This window comes from Callospermophilus lateralis, chromosome 7 (assembly GCF_048772815.1).
Source record: "Callospermophilus lateralis isolate mCalLat2 chromosome 7, mCalLat2.hap1, whole genome shotgun sequence".
Lineage (NCBI taxonomy): Eukaryota > Metazoa > Chordata > Mammalia > Rodentia > Sciuridae > Callospermophilus > Callospermophilus lateralis.
Window position 1 is genome coordinate 104,694,995 of NC_135311.1, and position 18,528 is coordinate 104,713,522.

General features: G+C 35.2%; 1 protein-coding gene across 3 annotated transcripts in view; it reads left to right on the forward strand.

The window, feature by feature from the left end:
• The window catches only part of Eps15 (epidermal growth factor receptor pathway substrate 15), a 128,642-nt gene that overhangs the window by 100,127 nt on the left and 9,987 nt on the right, over window positions 1-18,528 (forward strand). For all 3 annotated transcript variants that reach the window (XM_076860432.1, XM_076860433.1, XM_076860434.1), the window contains exons 20-22: window positions 147-283; window positions 2,204-2,273; window positions 18,015-18,091. In XM_076860432.1, the coding sequence (XP_076716547.1) occupies window positions 147-283; window positions 2,204-2,273; window positions 18,015-18,091 (284 nt within the window). The remainder of the gene's footprint in view (window positions 1-146; window positions 284-2,203; window positions 2,274-18,014; window positions 18,092-18,528) is intronic.

Consider the following 18,528-nt stretch of genomic DNA (forward strand, 5'->3'; position numbering starts at 1 on the left):
AGCTCTGTATCTTATCACCTATTTTAGATTCTGCAAGACTTCAAAATGTCTTTTAATTAAGGCAGTTGTGATGCCTGTCTTCAAGTGGTAGGAAGTTGACTGTAATGATGTTTTTAATTTATTTTATTTGTGCTTTATTTTCTTAGATCCATTTGGTGGTGATCCTTTCAAAGGTTCAGATCCATTTGCATCTGACTCTTTCTTCAAGCAGTCTTCTACTGATCCTTTTGCCACTTTAAGTAACGACCCTTTTAGTGCATCCAGCCAGAGCAATAATACATCAGTAAGTGGGAGGACTTAAAACTGTTAATTTGAGTGGATAACTATTGTCCTAAGTGAATTTCTTGAAATGTATAGTGATGAAAGAATCATCCCTTAGATTATTACTAATGGGTAATATAAGAATTTCTATCTCATCCAGAACCTTGGTGCATGCCTATAATCCCAGCTACTTGGATATCTAAGGCAGGAGGACTATTTGTTTGAGGCCAGTCAACTTAGCAATTCCCTGTCTTAAAATAGAAAAATCAAAAGATCTGAGTAGATCAGAGGTAGAGTCCCCTGGATTTAATTCCCATTTTTGAGGAGAAAATAAGAATTCTGTCTCATCTCAATCCATTTAGTTTTTGGTTCAGGTTTGTTATTCATAGTTTGATCAACCACTAACAATTGAGTATACTGACTTATAATGTTCAAAAATTAAGTTCATCCTTGAGAAGGAATCAAATTTTATCCCATTCAGGATATTAAAAATAAATGACTAGAAATCCAAAAATCAGTCTTAAGTAAATCTTGCCAGAAATATATGGTATATTATTGAAAATTACTGTAAAAGGAACAGTGGAGACATATGGAATATTAATCTTGTATAGAAATATAAATTCCCACTAAATGTCAAGCTTTCTTGAGTATATACATATCTGCAATAACAACCACTATTTTAATAACCACATACTATGACCCAAGTGTTTCTATGTGTTTCTCATTTATTATTTGTGATCTTCACATTAAAAGGTAGGTGTTGGTATCTCCATTTCAAAAATAAAATATGGGACTAAAAAAAAAATACTAACTTAACATGCCTAAGGTCATACAGGTGAGTGCTTATTATCTGATGACCTTTATATTATAGATATTTGAAAGTACTCAAAATGAAGTAACAAACCTCCTCCGTGTATCTGTCATGCAATTTCAGTAGTTGTGGATGGGCTGAGAGTTTTTTGCTCGTTTGTATCTTTCTTTATATTTGGAGACTTAGTTTTTGAGACAGTAGTTTCATGTAGTATAAGTAAACTGGACTGAGATAGGGGCAGCTGATTGACAGGTAAAATCCTTACCTCTTATATCCACTAATTGTGCAACTTGATTCCAAACTTTCACATAGTTTATTACCAAAAGCAGCAATTTTCTTTTTAACGAAAGCTGTGTGTTTCCTCTGAGGCACAGAATGCTAGAATTATTTTTAGGTAACAATTAGGAAATAAAAACAAAGGATTTTATGATATGAAGTTCCAGGAAATCTATGAAAATAGTGTGCATCCTGAATACACCATGATATCCTGAAGTAGAAAAAGAACATTAATGGAAAAACTGGTAAAATCCAAATAAAGTCCATGCTTTATAGTTTTGTACTAATATTAATTCCCCAGTTTTAACAGATGTTCTATGATTATATGAAATAGTAACATTAGAGGATGGCTAGGTGAAGGGTGTATGGTAACTGTTATCTTTATAACTCTTCTGTCTGTTTAAATTATTTCAGAACAAATAGTTAAAATAGCTTGCAACTGTACAAGTAGCAATGCTGTGAAGAAATGAGTACCACCAAAATCATGGTAATAATCACCTCAGCAGAGAAGGAGTGGGGTTGTAATTGGAGAGGGGCACGTGACATCTTCTGAGGTGTTGGCAACTTCTTGGGAAATGATTACATGGATGTTCATCTAATACTTATTTATTAAACCATATGTACATTTCATGTACTCTTTGGAATGGATGTTGCACAGTTCAACAATTAATTAAAAAATAATATGTATCATTTCCACTTAATAAGACTGAAGATCAGTAGGGGAAAACATTTGTTCCTAATATTTGTGTTCTTGAATTAATTTAGAATTTGTAAAGAATATTTTCTTGAAAGTTAAAGTTAAGTTTCAGCTACAAAATGTTGTCTCTTAGTCATGGATTTGTGTAATTTGTTTAGGTAGAAACATTGAAGCACAATGATCCTTTTGCTCCTGGTGGGACAATTGTTATTGCAGCAAGTGATTCAGGTAAAGAAAAAATTAATCGAATTTACTGAATATGAAACATTAATTACCCTTTAATATTTTTGTCTCTATATTTTTGGTCCAGTTAATTATGGATTTAAAATTATTGGACAGTTCTATCTAATTATAACCTACCAATAATAATAGTGTCAATCATTTGTTTATCACTTTCTCCTTGTATTGTTCATAATCTCTGTTATTTCTAAGGTTAAAGATCTTTCTAGAATATATACTATAACCAATATTTGTAAAACCAATAATAATTTTTTGCTTATAAAAGATAGTGTTATTTAAGTCAGTATTGACTCTTATAGATGTTGGGCTAAGTGAAAAGATAGTGACTTCAAACAGATAATGAAAATTGTTTTACAAATGTGAAAAGATTCTGTTAATAATACAGAGAAAAGCTAAATGTTATTTTTGCATACAATCTTCATACTTTATTTGTATTATCTAATTTTCATTTTTTTAATGACCTCTTAAGTAATAATTCCACTTCAAACATCTAGAAACTGAGGACCAGAAATATTAAGTAACTTGATCAAGATTATATTGTTCAACAGATTTGATCCAGGTAGACCAGCAGTTTACTAGATTCAAATCTAGGTCTGATGGAGTTTAAAGCTTTTTTTTAACTAAGTAACTCTGCTTCTTCCCCACTGTTTATTTAATAATAAAACAGATAAACAAGCCAGCTACTGTGTAGCAGAGCAGGAAATTAAAGGAAAATAAACACAAACATGTTAATACTTCTATGTCATGCTGAAAGTAGGATGCTTTGTTTTTCTGTGTTGCTGAGTGTAACAAATTAAGAATTATGAGCATAGATAGATTAGTAGAAATGCCTTAAGAACTTGGATTTCTTATATTGAACAGATTATAATGAGATTTAGCACAGTGTGTTATTTGTTTCGAGGTTGAAAATTAACTCTCAATAGGAGTAGTGAGAGTGAGGAATATAAAAGGCAGATGTGTAGTAAACAGGATTTGATGTAATGTCAGGTATTGATTTAAACAATGTAGAACAAGAGCAAATGAAAATTCCAAAAGACTTGTAGTAATAGTGGTTAAATCATACCTTTTTAAAAACACATGTGCATCTCTTTTAGATCCTTATTATTAAACTGATGAATTAATATATTGCTAGGGATATTAGGTAATTTGAGAAGATAACTTAAGAGAATAAAATAAAAGGAGAATATAAATAACTCTTGATTGCCCACACTAAGGAAGTGGTAAGTGCCATGAGAGTTGATTAAAACTTTAAAGATGTAAAAGAAAGGAGGTCACATTAAGGGTAAATTTTGAGTGATTTCAAAGCCAAAGATGGCTTTTGTGGTATGCTTCGAAAGAATGGGCTAGAATTTTAGCAAGTAGATATGAAAAGAGATATTATGTGACACTAAGAGAGTAATCTGAACCAGGCTGGGAGACAGGAAATACAGGGCATGTTTGAAAATAAGTAAATAGACATTTTGACAAAGAGCTAGTTGATAGAGAAATAGTTAGGTAAAGTGATAGAGTAAATGACTATAGCCTAGGAGGGTTTATTGTTTTTAATCATAATAATAACTACCATTTATTGAGCACTTAAAGAGTTCCAACACTCCATGTGCTAACCATTTTCCTATACTTAATTCTTAGATGAGATAATGGGTATTATGTTTATTGTAAACATCATACAAGGAAAATCAAGATGTGGAGAGATAAAGTAATTTTCACAAGGTTAAAGAAGTAGTAGTAGTAGTAGTAGAGATGAATCCACATTCAAACGAGGTCTCTGGTTTTCCACCTGCCTCTCCCTGCCTGTTTGGTCATTCTTCTTCAGTTTCCTTTGCTGAGACTTCCTGTTTTCCCATCATTTTAATGTTGTGTTGTCCCAGGTCTTAGTCCCTGACGTCTTTTCTTTTTCTTTTGTCTATACTCCCCTGGGAGAGTTTCATAGCTTCAAATACTATTTATATGCTGATTTGTTTCTCTTTTTTTTTTTTTATTGGTTGTTCAAAACATTACAAAGCTCATGACATATCATCTTCCATACATTTGATTCAAGTGGGTCATGAACTCCCATTTTTACCCCAAATACAAGTTGTAGAATCACATCGGTTACACATCCACATTTTTACATAATACCATATTAATGACTGTTGTATTCTGTTACCCTTCCTATCCCCCATTATCCCCCCTCCCCTTCCCTCTCATCTTCCCTCTCTACCCCATCTGCAGTTGTTTAATTCTCTTCCCTTGTTTTTTTTTTTCCCCTTTCCCCTCACAAACTCTTATATGTAATTATGTGTAACATTGAGGGTCTCCTTCCATTTCCATACAGTTTCCCTTCTCTCTCCCTCTCCCACCCCACTCGTCTCTGTTAAATGTTAATCTTTTCCTCATGCTCTTCTTCCCTGTTCTGATCTTAGTTGCTCTCTTTATATCAAAGAAGACATTTGGCATTTGTTTTTTAAGGATTGGCTAGCTTCACTTAGCATTATCTGCTCTAATGCCATCCATTTCCCTGCAAAATCCATGATTTTGTCATTTTTTAGTGCTGCGTAATACTCCATTGTGTATAGATGCCACGGTTTTTTAATCCAATCATCTATTGAAGGGCATCTAGGTTGATTCCAAAGTCTAGCTATTGTGAATTGTGCTGCTATGATCATTGATGTGGCAGTATCCCTATAGTATGCTCTTTTGAGGTCCTCAGGGAATTGACCGAGAAGGGCGATAGCTGGGTCAAATGGTGGTTCCATTCCCAGCTTTCCTAGGTATCTCCATACTGTTTTCCATATTGGCCGCACCATTTTGCAGTCCCACCAGCAATGTACAAGTGTACCCTTTTCCCCACATCCTCACCAGCACTTATTGTTACTTGACTTCATAATGGCTGCCAATCTTACTGGAGTGAGATGGTATCTTAGGGTGGTTTTGATTTGCATTTCTCTGACTGCTAGAGATGGTGAGCATTTTTTCATATACTTATTGATTGATTGTATGTCCTCTTCTGAGAAGTGTCTGTTCAGGTCCTTGGCCCACTTGTTGATAGGGTTGTTTGTTATCATATTGTTTAATTTTTTGAGTTCTTTGTATATTCTGGATATTAGGGCTCTATCTGAAGTGTGGGGAGTAAAAATTTGTTCCCAGGATGTAGGTTCCCTGTTTACGTCTCTTATTGTTTCTCTTGCTGAGAAAAAACTTTTTAGTTTAAGTAAGTCCCATTTGTTTATTCTTGTATTTAACTCTTGGGCTATGGGCATCCTATTAAGGAATTTGGAGCCCGACCCCACAATATGTAGATCTTCAATATACAGAAATCAATAAATATTATTCACCACATCAATAGACTTAAAGATAAGAACCATATGATCGTCTCGATAGATGCAAAAAATGCATTCGACAAAGTACAGCATCCTTTTATGTTCAAAACACTAGAAAAACTGGGGATAACAGGAACTTACCTCAACATTGTAAAAGCTATATATGCTAAGCCTCAGGCTAGCATCATTCTAAATGGAGAAAAACTGAAGGCATTCCCGCTAAAATCTGGAACAAGACAGGGATGCCCTCTCTCACCACTTCTATTTAATTTAGTCCTTGAAATACTAGCCAGAGCAATTAGACAGACAAAAGAAATTAAAGGCATAAAAATAGGAAAAGAAGAACTTAAAATATCACTATTTGCGGACGATATGATCCTATACCTAGAAGACCCAAAAGGGTCTACAAAAAAACTACTAGAACTAATAAATGAATTCAGCAAAGTGGCAGGATATAAAATCAACACGCATAAATCAAAGGCATTCCTGTATATCAACAACAAAACTTCTGAAATGGAAATGAGGAAAACCACTCCATTCACAATATCCTCAAAAAAAATAAAATACTTGGAAATCAACCTAACAAAAGAGGTGAAAGATTTATACAATGAAAACTACAGAACCCTAAAGAGAGAGATAGAAGAAGATCTTAGAAGATGGAAAAATGTACCCTGTTCATGGATAGGCAGAACCAACATCATCAAAATGGCAATATTACCCAAAGTTCTCTACAGGTTCAACGTAATGCCAATCAAAATCCCAACGGCATTTCTTGTAGAAATTAGATAAAGCTATCATGAAATTCATATGGAAAAACAAAAGACCCAGAATAGCAAAAGCAATTCTAAGCAGGAAGTGTGAATCAGGCGGTATAGCGATACCAGATTTCAAACTATATTACAGAGCAGTAGTAACAAAAACAGCATGGTACTGGTACCAAAACAGGCAGGTGGACCAATGGTGCAGAATAGAGGACACAGAGACCAATCCTCAAAATTACAACTTTCTTATATTTGATAAAGGCGCTAAAAGCATGCAATGAAGAAAGGATAGCATCTTCAACAAATGGTGCTGGGAAAACTGGAAATCCATATGCAATAAAATGAAGCTGAACCCCTTTCTCTCACCATGCACAAAAGTTGATTTGTTTCTCTAGCCACATCTCTTTCCAGAACTCCAGGCTCCTTTATCCAACTACCTATTTGACATTTCAACTTGAATATCTGATAAGTACATCTAACACAGTATGTCTAACATCAAATACCTAATCTTTCACAAACATGCTTCTCTTGGTGCCTTCCCTGTCTTTGTTCATAGCAACTTCATTTTTAATGTTTTCCACATCTAAACATCTGACCACATGATGATCTCTATTAACTTTAATAAATCTTGATTCAGATACTACCTTTTTGTTGAAGCTTCCTTTGGCCACCTTTTCTAACATTTACAAGTATACTGTCCTTCTCAGTACTTGCACATTACCATTCTCTACTGTTTTCTACTTTCATCATGACATACTTTCTAGCATACCATGTACGTTGTTTTCTGTTCCCTCCTACTACTAGAATTTAAGCTCCATAAGGAACTGGAATCTTTGTTTTCACTGGTAAATTTCAAGAACTTGAAAATATGCCTAGGCGTGTGATATTATTGAATAAATGATTGAGTCAGCTATTACACTCAGAGCACATGGTAAAAACCCAGTGAATGAGGATTTTGGTGGAAACTCATGACAGATATTATTTGTTTTGTTCTGCTAAGTGGATCTTTAAAAATTATGGTAAAACACACACCCACCAAAAAAAAAAAAGAAAAAACACCATATATGTTGCATTAAATGAATTTTTCTTTAAAGTGGTTTTCTATTACATTAGCTTATTTACCATGCTAATTTTAGCATGAGTTTACTATCCAAGCTTTCTAAGGAAAGAAATAGGATCCTAGGCAAAGGTAATGATATATTTTAAAAATAAATTCACTCATGGGGCTGAGGCTGTGTCTCAGTGGTAGTGCACTTGCCTGGAATGTGTGAGGCACTGGGTTAGATTCTCATCACCATGTATGAATAAATTAAAAAAATAAAGGTCTATCAACTACAGAAATATTGAAAATAAATAAATAAATTCACTCGTGAATACACGGATTAGTCACAATAAATGTTCCTTTAAGAAAAAAAAAATGTGGTAAAACATAAAGTTTACTTTGGTGGGGAGGAGGGGGTACCAGGGTTTGAACCCCGGGGCACTTATCCACTGAGACACATCCTCAGCCTCAGGGCCTCATTGAGTTTCTGGGGCTATCTTTGAACTCACAATCCTCCTGCCTCAGCCTCCTGAGCCACTGGGATTATAGGCATATACCACTTTGCCCAGCTAAAGTTTACTTTTTTTTTTTTTTTTTTTGGTGCTGGGGATTGAACCCAGGGCCTTGTGCATTCAAGACAGGCACTCTACCAACTGAGCTATATCCCCAGCCCTAAAGTGTACTCTTTTTAAATGTACAGTTAGTTTATTAACATTAGGTACATTCACATTGTTGTGAAACCACCACCATCATCCATCTCCAAACTTTTTTTGTTCCAAAACTCATATTCATACCCATTATATAACTTCCCATCCCCACTCTCACCAAACTCTAGCAATCATTTTTTCTGTCTCTATGATATTGACTTGTAAATGTACTGCATGTAAGTGGAATCATAAAGTATTTGTCCTTTTATGATTCACTTATTTCACTTAATGTAATGTCCTAAAGGTTCATCCATGTTGTAGCATGCTACAACAGAAATTCCTACCTTTTTAAGACTGAATAATATTGTATACAGATACTACATTCTGTTTATTCTTCTGTTAATGAACACTTTAGTTGCCTCCACATTTCATCTGTATGAATAATGCTGCTGTGGACATGATTGTACAAATTAACTATTTGAGTGTCTGCTTTCATTTTGGAGAAGTAGAATTTAAAAAGTGGAATTGTTGGATTAAAAGGTAATTCTATTTTAAGTTTTTGAGAAACTGGCATACTGTTTCTACAGTAGCTGTACCATTTTACATTCCTATTACCAGTGCACAAGGGTTCAAATTTCTCTACACCCTTGCCATCACTTACTACTTTATGTTTATTTTGTAATAATAGTCATCTTAGTAGGTGTGTAGTGATATCTAAATGATTTGATTTGCATTTTCCTAACAATAAGTCATGTTGAGCATCTTTTCATGTGTTTATTGGTCATTTGTCTATCTTCTTTGGAAAAATGTCTGGTTTTGCCCACTTTTAAATTGTGTTGATTTTCTGTTGTTGAATTATAAGAGTTCTTTATATATTCTGCATATTAACCCCATATCAGGTATATGATCTGCAAATACTTTGTCCCATTTCATTCCACAAGTTGCCTTTTCATTCTGTTGATACTGTCCATTGATGTACAGAAGTTTTTAATTTTTATGTAGTCAGTCTTACCTACTCTTACCTTTTTTTCTTTTGTTGCCTTGCTTTTAGTGTCATAACCAAGAAAGCATTGCTAAATTCAGTGTCATGGATTTTTTTTGTTGTTGTTTATTTTATTTTATTTATGATTATGTTATGATACTATCACTTTAAAATATTAAAAGATGTCTTTTGTGGCCTGGGGTAGTGACTCAGTGGTAGAGCACTTGCCTAGCATGTGTGAGGCCCTGGGTTCAATTTTCAGCACCACATGTAAATAAATAAAATAAATGTCCATTGACACCTAAAAATAAATAAATAAATGGAAAATAAAAGATGTCTTTTGTAAACTTCATGGTAACCACAAAGCAAAAATATATAATAGGGCTGGCTGGGGTTGTAGCTCAGTGGTTGAGCACTTGCCTAGCATGTGTGAGGCACTGGGTTTGATCCTCAGCACCACATAAAAATACACATTTAATACAAGCCGCTGGGATTGTATTAAAAAATAAAGGTATTGTGTCCATCTATAACTAAAAAAAAATTAAATACATAATAAACAAGCCAAATATAGTAAGAAAGAAATTAAAACATACCAAGTATAGTGCCTCACACCTCTGATCTTACCAATTTAGAGGCCGAGGCAGGAGGATCACAAGTTTGAGGCCAGTCTCAGCAACTTATTGAGACCCTGAGCAACTTTAGTGAGATCCTGTCTCAAAATTTGAAAAATAAATAACCATACTTGTGTCAGATGAAGTAGACTTTAAATCTTAGGCAATACAGATTGACAAGAAAGGTCATTATATGATAGTATGAGCTGGACATGGTAGCACCACACCTATAATCCCAACAACTCAGAGTCTGAGGCAAGATGAAGAAGAAGAAGAAGAAATTATTCAAGAGAAGCCTGAATAATTTAATGAGACCCTATCTCAAAATAAAAAGTTCTGGAAATAACTCCATGGTATGGTTCAATCCTCAATCAAAACACACACACACACACACACACACACAAAAGATAAAGGAGTCAGTTCCACAAAAGGAAACAACAATTGTAAATATATATGAAACAAATATTAATTGACCTAAAAAGAGAGAGACTCCAATACAATAATAGCTGGGGACTTTTACCCCCCACTTTCTGTAATGGACACGTGATCCAGACAAAAAAATCAATAAAGAAACAGCAGAATTAAATTGCATTCTAGACTAACACCAAAGTACTCAAAACCCTCTATTTCCTTGTTTATTTTCTGGGTTCTATTCTATTCACAATTGAAAGTGAGATATTGAAGTCTCCATATAACTGTAGAACTGTTTCTCTCTGTGTTTCTCTAACTCTCTAACTCTCTCTAAGTTTGCTTCATATATTTAGAACTCTGTAATTTGTATATTTATAAAAGTTATATTATCTTGGTAAATTTCTCCTTTCATCATTATATATGTCCTTTGTCTCTCATAGCAGTTATAGACTTAATATCTATTTAGTCTGATACTCATGTATCCCCTCTATTCCCTTGTTATCCATCTGCGAGAAAAATCTTTTTCTGTATTTTCCCTTTCAACTTATGTACATCTTTAGATCTAAACTGAAAATCTACGCCTTGCATATAGTGGGGTCCTTTTTTCTTTAAATCTATTGTGCCAATCTGTCTTTTTGATACCAGGGATTAAACCCAGGGATGCTTAACCACTGAGTCACATCTCCAGCCCTTTTTTTTAATATTCTGTTTAGAGACAGGGTCTCACTGAGTTGCCAAATGCCTTGCTAAATTGCTGAAGCTGGCTTTGAACTCACCATTCTCCTGTCTCAGCCTCCCAAGCCGCTGGGATTGTAGGTGAGCACCACTTCACCCAGCTAGTCTATGTCATTTGACCATAGCATTTAATCTATTTGCATTTAAAGTCATTACTAGCTGGGGGCAGTGGCATAGGCCTGTAATCCCAGTGCCTTGGAAGGCTGAGGTAGAAAGAGGATCGAAAGTTCAAAGCCAGCTTTAGCAATTTAGAAGGCCCAAAACAACTTAGAGATATCCTTTCTCAAAATAAAAAATGGAAAGGGTTAAGGACATGGCTCAGTAGGGGTTAAGCACCCCTGGGTTCAATCCCTGCTAGAAAGAAAGAGAGAGAGAGAATGAGAATGCATTATTTCCATTTTACTGTTTGTTTTCTGTATATTGGTTGCTTTTGTCCCTTAGTTCCTTCCTTACTGAATTTCTTTATGTTTGGTTGATTTTTTATTGACATACATTTTCCTTTCATCTGATTATGATAAGTAAACATTTTAAATTTGAATTTAAAATGAATTTTAAGTTAAGAAAATTCCATCCACTTGTTTCACCTTTTGGGATTCCATGTAGTTTCAGAATCATTATTTAGTCTGTTTTCTTAAACAGACTATATTATGGAAGGGAAACTGAGTCCCAGCATTACATATCAGTTTGTTTCCAAATCTCTGTCTATTGATCTTTCCACAGTCTTAACCTGTCTACCTTTCTACTATGTAGATGACAAAATTAATAAATCTTTGAAACCCAAAATTTGAGGAGGGGGGCAAGAATACTAATTATATAGGAGAAACAATGAAATGGAAAATACTAAGTAAAGAGATGAAAGCACTATAATAGAAAATTTTAAAATGATCCATGGACATACTCTTAGGAAGTATGAGAGAAAACTCCAGACTTTACCTTTACTGGACTCTTATTCCAACAGCAACAGAAATAATTAAGAAAGAAGGGAGTCCTTTGAAATACCATAAGCAATGACTTTGGAAATCATCAAATACAGCAGCCTTTTGGTCCCCTTTATACTTTGAAAAATTACTGAGGACCCATGAAGAGTTTGTGTTTGAATGGGTAATATCTATCAGAATTTGCCATATTAGAAATTACAATACACAGTTCAGCCAGGTACAGTGTGCCACTGTAATCCTGGTTACTCAGGAGGCTGGGGCAGGAGATCGCAAATTCAAAGCCACCCTCAGCAACTTAGTGAGGTTCTAAGCAACTTTTGAGACTCTTTCTCAAAAAATAGTCCCCCTATGAGTTTTTTATAGTGAAAAACACAGTGACTCCAAATCAGTACAATATACAGCAGTTCATCATCATTGGTTTTATGACCTTGGGAACCACTGCTTTCTGTGGAGTACCACTGTTTCAACATATTCTAAAAGATTTTCCTGTTGCTGTATATTATGCTGGTCTCTATTGCCTTAGGACAGCTTGTTCTCAGAAGGCATCTGGAAAAGATGTTCCCTTTTATTCAAATTAGGAACCAGAGAATGATCTAAATGTACTGGAGAAGTTGTTGAAGAGTAAGAGTTCTCTCTAGTTGTGAATTTAGCCTGGTGCTTCTGTCCTTTTCATGTACCTTCTGCCATTGTATTGTCAGTTCAGTGCCTTCACAGCCTGTTTCCTGAAGACTGCTGGACCTAGTCCAGTAGTCTGGAATGCTCTCCTGAGCTTCTATACTATGTCAAGTTACCTGCTGCAGATTTCTCCTCATATGTCCTAAAGGCACTTCAGGCTCACAGTGCTTAATGGGGAGAAAAAAAAAAAAAAATCACCTCTTTCAATTAGTCTCACCTCAAAAAGAGAGTAATACAAATGAAAGCAAAAGGCAAATCTGTACCCATTCCTCCATTCATTCTATCATAATAACATTATAAGTGGCTTTCAGCAGGTCATTATTTACTCCTCTTATATTTCTCAAATTCAGTAAATCACAAAGTTTTGTTGTGTCATCCCCAAATGGAATCTGATTGTCTTTTCTTCCTCATGCTCACTTTGATTGCACCCTCATCTTCTCTTGTCCCTTTTTTTTTTTTTTAAATTATCAGGGATTGAACCCAGCAATGCTTAACCACTGAGTCACATCCCCAGCCCTTATTTTGAGACAGCATTTTGCTGAGTTGCTTAGGGCCTTGCTGTATTGCTGAGGCTGGCATTGAATTTGTGATCCTCCTGCCTCAGTCTCTCAAGTCATGGGGATTATAGGCATGTGCCACCAAACCCAGCCTTATCATGTTTTATCTAGACTATGATAGTAACTTAAAATTGCTGGGCACAGTGGTGATCACTTGTAATCTTAGTGGTTTGGGAGGCTGAGGCAGGAGGATCTAGAGTTCTAGAGTTCAAACTCAGCAACAGCGAGGCACCAAGTAACTCACTGAGACCCTGTCTCTAAATAAAATACAAAATAGGGATGGGGATGTGGCTTAGTGGTTGAGTTCTCCTGAGTTCAATCCCCAGTACCAAAAACAAAATAATTACTACAAATCTAAATCACTAGTCCTGTGTTCCAGATATAATTTTTTTACTTAATGTCCAGATGTATGTCTGAAAGTGAAATATGAAAATTCTTTTTTAGTTGTAAATGGACACAATACCTTTATTTTATTTGTTTTTATTTTTATGTGGTGCCAGGGATCAAACCCAGTGCCTCACACATACATGCTAGGCAAGTGCTCTACCACTAGCCCCGAAATATAAAACAATTCAGAACATTCTTCCAGATAGCCTATTTGTTAACCCATTAAATCACAAGTTTTCAATTTTATGAATATTTCAATGAAATAAATACAGGTTTATTAAAATAGAATATAAATCATAGTCTAGAGCTTATTAACTAATACTGTTGATACTAATAATTATAGTTGTTTTATATAATTATATACTATATTTAGGTTGTTTTCATAGGTATTCCACATCTGTGGCAATGGGACAAAATGAGTTAGTGTGGCTATCTATTCAATTGCCCAAGCAGAACCTTGAGAGTCATCCTAGGCTGCATCTATATTCTTCCTAAAATCTCTGGGGAGTAGCAGAGCTTTACCAATTGACTGATGAAGATATGAATAAGTAATTTATCTCAGACCTGCTACATTGTAAGATTTTTAATTGAACAGTAAAGAGAGAGACCAACTTTCTTTTCTGGGAAGACTATTTTTTTTAATTAAGTTGGCAAATCTGTGTTTTCCCCTACTTACGTATATAGATTCATTTGTTTGTTTTTAGTAACAACAGTATAAGTCTTTCCTCTATGTTGTTTTCTTGAATTTCATTATGCTTGACATAAAAACTTTCAATTATGGGAATATGGGGAAGCTGAATGAGTTATAAGTAATTTAGATCAGTGGTTCATCCCTAAGTATCTAAATATTTTTATGGGAAAAAGAGGAATGTATATAGTTTTTTGTTTTGGTATTGGGGATTGTGCTTTGCCACTGAATATAGCAATAAGCTACATTCTCAGCCTTTTTAATTTTTTATTTTGAGAAAAGATCTTGCTAAATTGCTGAGGACCTCACTGAGTTGTCAAGGCTGGCCTCAAACTTGTGATCCTCTTGCCTCCCAAGTTACAGGTATTATAGGCATGTACCACCACACCTGGCTATGTATAGGTTTTTACTGTATTCATTTGTTTAGTTTCCCTGTTCATAAAATTCCAACATCTGGTAACCACTGAGACTCAAAGAGGTCACATTACATATCCAAGGTCACAAACATATTTGCCTTCATTATTTCCACCCCTGTACTCTTACTCTTTTCTTCTATCATGAGATTAATTTGTAATCAGCAAAAAAAAATTAATCCCATGGGTGCGCTAGCATACGCCTGTAATCCCAGTGGCTCAGGAGGCTGAGACAGGAGGAGGATCGAAAGTTCAAAGCCAGCCTCAGCAATAGCAAGGCACTAAGCAACTCAGTGAGACCCTGTCTCTAAGTAAAATACAAAATAGGGCTGGGGATGTGGCTCAGTGGTCAAATGCCCCTGAGTTCAATCCCTGGTACCCCCCCCCCCAAAAAAAAAGTTACAAGTAGATAATTTCTGTCCCCTTTCTTTCAGTAGTAGAAATATGAGTGTCTTCTATTTGCTAGACCTTGTGCTAGGTAGGCCTTGAAGGATGCAATAGTGAACAAAACAATTCCTGTCATCATAGAGCTTATATGGGCAGTATAGGCACTAAGCAAATATATGTCAAGTATTGATATATGCTGACATTTTTTTTCATAGCTTTATTTTAATTCATTTATTTTTATGTGGTGCTGAGGATTGAACCCAGGGCCTCACATGTGTGAGTCAAATCTTTTACCACTGAGCCACATTACCAGCCCAATAAATGCTGAGATTAAATCAATAGGATAGGGCTGGGGCTGTGTGATGCACTGGGTTTGATCCTCAGCACCACATAAAAATAAAATAAAAATATTGTGTCCACTTATAACTAAAAAATGTTAATTTTTTTAAAAATCAGAATAGGATATAAAAAGTGACCTATCTAAAATACAGTTTTTTCATTCATATTTTCCCAAAGAGGTATGTCAGCATAGCATGATCTCAAAAGTTTAAGGGGAAAAAAAAAATGCTGAGAAAAAGGGCTCGGGCTCAGGATATAGCTCAGTTGGTAGAGTGCTTGCCTTCAGTGCACAAAGCCCTGGGTTCCATCCCCACCACCACAAAAACAGAAAAGGAGCTCTTAAAGAAATATGCTAAAATACTGGCAAGAATTATTTCTGATAATGACATTATGGATGATTTTTCAATTACGCTTTTATATGTTTTTCCAGAATATATTGCTTTTATTCTTGGAGCAGAAGAGGGTACTAATGAGGTACTATTTGCATTGACGTACATATCAATAGGAAGGAAGCCACCTGCAGGCTTCCTCTCCTAGTGTTTCCTCTCCTGGGACTTCCCTTCCTCTCCTGGGACTCCCTCACAGGCATCTCTCATGTGATGTTGTGAATCCTTCCACTTTCTGAGAAGGCCTCTGCTTCACCTCCAGCATGATCATTATCTGAAGATTCTTGCCAAGGTCTTAAAAATCTCCAACTTGAGCAAAAGCATTTTGTCATTCATCTAGGATTAGGTGATCCTCAGTGTTTGAACCAATGCTATATATGTAATTTTTGTAGAAGGTGTAGAAAATCTCTCATACATAATCTTCACATGGCAATATCTTCTTTTTTAATTAATTTATTTCACAACATATATATCACAGCATTTCAGGCAAACCTGATCTAGCTCAGTTCTGTTGCTATATGTGTTGTGAACTCTTGTGAAGATTGTGGGGGCAAGGGCAGAGAAAATACATGAAGCAAATTTAAGTCCTTCTAGTGGAACAAGGCCAACTCCTTTCCCCTCACCACCCTTTCTGCCAGTCAGGAGAGTGTCTGTACCTTGCTCAGGCTATACCTCAGCTGCTACAGCATCAAGAATAACAGAAGAGGAGAAAAAGTAGGAAAAGCCTGAAAACAGTACCCATGATGAGACTGGGCCCCAGGGCTGTAGAATTCATCAAATATGTGTTAATAAAAAAGCTTTTTTATATATAAAGTTGTGGGGCTGGGGATGTGGCTCAAGCGGTAGCACGCTCACCTGGCATGCGTGCGGCCCGGGTTCAATCCTCAGCACCACATACAAACAAAGATGTTGTGTCCACCAAAAACTAAAAAATAAATATTAAAATTCTAAAAAAAAAAAAAAAAAGGCTTATTTATAAAGTTGTAAGATTTCCTGTAACTCTAGATTTTTCAACATTCTTTTAAAGATCAGAGTTGCTGATGAAACCCTAAAGGACTGAATTTTCTGTGTTAGACAAGTATGATCCTTGAAAACAGGAATATAGCCTATCCAACATGCCAAGAACATAAGAAGATACAGTGTGTGTGTGTGTGTGTGTGTGTACCTATCCCCTTTTCCCACTCTGATACCCCGTCACTGTCTTAGTGACAGAGCCAACAGAATAATATCCCTTCCTTGTTTCCCTTCTGTTTTTATCTGTAGTTATCTTATTTATATACTTATTTCTAGAGATGTAGGGACACTTTACATTTTTTTTAAAGAGAGAGAATTTTTTAATATTTATTTTTCAGTTTTTGGTGGACACACATCTTTATTTTATTTTTATGTGGTGCTGAGGATCGAACCCGGGCCGCACGCATGCCAGGCGAGCACGCTACCGCTTGAACCACATCCCCAGCCCCCCCTCTTTCCTTTTCTTCTGATTCCTTCCTTCTTAGATCAGGCAGCATTTACTGTAGAAACATTTGATATTATTCATAGCCCTTCTGTCTGAATAGGTGAGGTCTACTTTCAAAGTTAACTATAATGAATGTGCCTGTGGAGCGTTGGTTAAATAATGCTTTTGCAGTTAACTGTTCTGCCTGGTAGTTTGCTTTCTTTCCTTCACTTCCTTCTATTTGGCAAATCATTCCTTATTCAGAAGACCTTAGTCAAAAGCTCAAATGTAATAGCTACTTTGTTACTTTTCTGATTCTCCCAGGCAATTAGTGATTCCCACTACAGGATTGTCATAACCTCTCTAGTAAACTGTACAATTCTATTTTATTATTATTTGTTGATGTGTTTCTCATCCCACTATGAACTTTTAAAGGGTAGAAAGGGTATCTTCTTATGTTCTTGGCATGTTGGATAGGCTATATTGCCTGTTTTCAAGGATCATACAGGTGATTATCAATCAGGTAAGCATGGTATAAATCAGAATGCAGTTACTGTCACAGAGAGTGAAGAAACCAATTCTTCTTGTGGAAATCAGCTACATCTAGGGTTCTCTAGGTGTAGTAAAGTTCTTTGTGGGTAAAGTAGCATTTCACATGGGCCTGGAAGGATGGGCATGAGTTGTAGAATTAATGGTATCTAACGTTTTTGACTTGTAGTGTCTTCATTAGAAATAGTTTAAGTTCATAGAAGCTGTACTGTTTGACATGTGTTCCACAGCCTTAAGTACTTTAGCTAGAAGTAGTTCACCTGTTTTTGATTTTGAATCATTTAGTTGATTTACACAAAGGAATACATCTTTGGAATTATTCATGTGCATTCTGTCCCTGGACATCAGTCATAAATTAAGAATTATATAATTTAAAGTTAATATTTTGGATTAAATATTTTCCATCTGAAGTTACCAAATAAAAGAAAACATGAAATTTGATGTCTTTCTGTTCTATCCCATTGATTTTCTTTACTCATTTTAGCCACAGACCCCTTTGCTTCTGTTTTTGGAAATGAATCATTTGAAGATGGATTTGCTGACTTCAGCACATTGTCAAAGGTAATCTGCAGTGATTAGTGAGGAAGGAGAATATATGTGTTTCCATCAAAGAAACAGTTCCTCCTTTAAATTACAGACTCCTTTCACAGACATTGCAACTTGATTGCAATAAGTTTAGCAGATATTGATTTCAGATAGAAATTAAAGAGAGCTGTAAACTATTTCTATACATAAAAAGACTGGTAATGATACAGACAATTATAATATGTTTACTCAATAACATTATATTTACTCTTCTATTTAAACATGTCTCTTCCAATTGAACTTTGCTTCTCTATGTACTGTTTGTGTCATTATCTGTAATATTTATTCTAACCATTGGCTACTTGATTTTATGCTCTGAAGTTGTTAGGGTGAGTACTAAAATGATTAATAAACAAAGCCCAGTGCTAAATGTCCACTATATGTTTTCCAGCATAACTCTGGTATTAATTTAG